General features: G+C 38.3%; 1 protein-coding gene across 1 annotated transcript in view; it reads right to left on the bottom strand.

Annotated features, from left to right (window-relative positions):
- The window catches only part of LOC119593196 (85/88 kDa calcium-independent phospholipase A2-like), a gene marked incomplete at its 5' end in the record, with an annotated part of 46,224 nt that overhangs the window by 39,540 nt on the left and 5,815 nt on the right, over window positions 1–869 (bottom strand). The window contains 1 exon segment of the mRNA XM_037942177.1: window positions 640–858. Coding sequence (XP_037798105.1) covers window positions 640–858 — 219 coding nt within the window.

The raw sequence follows: 869 nt of genomic DNA, 5'->3' as shown, positions 1-869 counted from the left end.
AATGAATAACTACTCAATCAAACAACTGTCAGTGGATAAGTTAGATCAAGAGGTTTCTTAATTAATTTATGCTGGGTGATGGCCTATTATGTCACAGTGACAATTTCATTGGTTTAAGGTAATATTTAATTATACCATCAGCCCAGATACCAGAAGCTACAACAGAGCCTTGAGAGCTTAGCTGTGAGCTGCACAATAACCAAGGCATGGAGTGGTGTATATGAATATGGCCTCACCAACCATTTATTCAAAATCTTACATGTCTTGAATGGGTCAACCCAATAACAACAGATAAAATGTTAAACCTTGGAAAGGATGGGAAAACATTAGCACACACAACAACACAGCTGGGCAACTGTTGAATTCATGGCTAGGTATGCAATACGTCATTATTCACCATGAAAAGATAACTTGTAATCCACTGCCAATAAGTTGAGGGGACAAGTGGCTGAGTTAAGCATAGTGGGAGCTGACCTAATCTGGACTGATCAACATTTCATACCACTGAAAGAGGAGGCAGAAAAACAAATGTAAATCAACAGGCAAAAATACATGATATTGCCAATATAAAATAAATACTCTTCTCCTCTCTTGATGAGAATTTCTGCTAATATCATACAAGACAAAAATTATCCATACCTTTGTACTTCCTCATTTTTCAAAGCTTCCAAAAATCCAAAATGAGATGTGATGTGGGCAACATGCCAAGATAGATGCTCCCGTAAGAAATCCAGGACTTTCTGCAGCACACTCTGACAAAGGACTTCCTTCCCACATGAGTCCACAAGTGGACTTAAGATCTTACTGTAAGCTTCATATGCCTGTTTTGCCTCTGCTTCAGTGCATGTTCTAAGAAGACTGAAAACATG

Source organism: Penaeus monodon, chromosome 31, assembly GCF_015228065.2.
Source record: "Penaeus monodon isolate SGIC_2016 chromosome 31, NSTDA_Pmon_1, whole genome shotgun sequence".
NCBI lineage: Eukaryota > Metazoa > Arthropoda > Malacostraca > Decapoda > Penaeidae > Penaeus > Penaeus monodon.
Note: the sequence above shows the minus strand (reverse complement) of the source record. Positions and strands in the feature narration are given on the sequence as shown.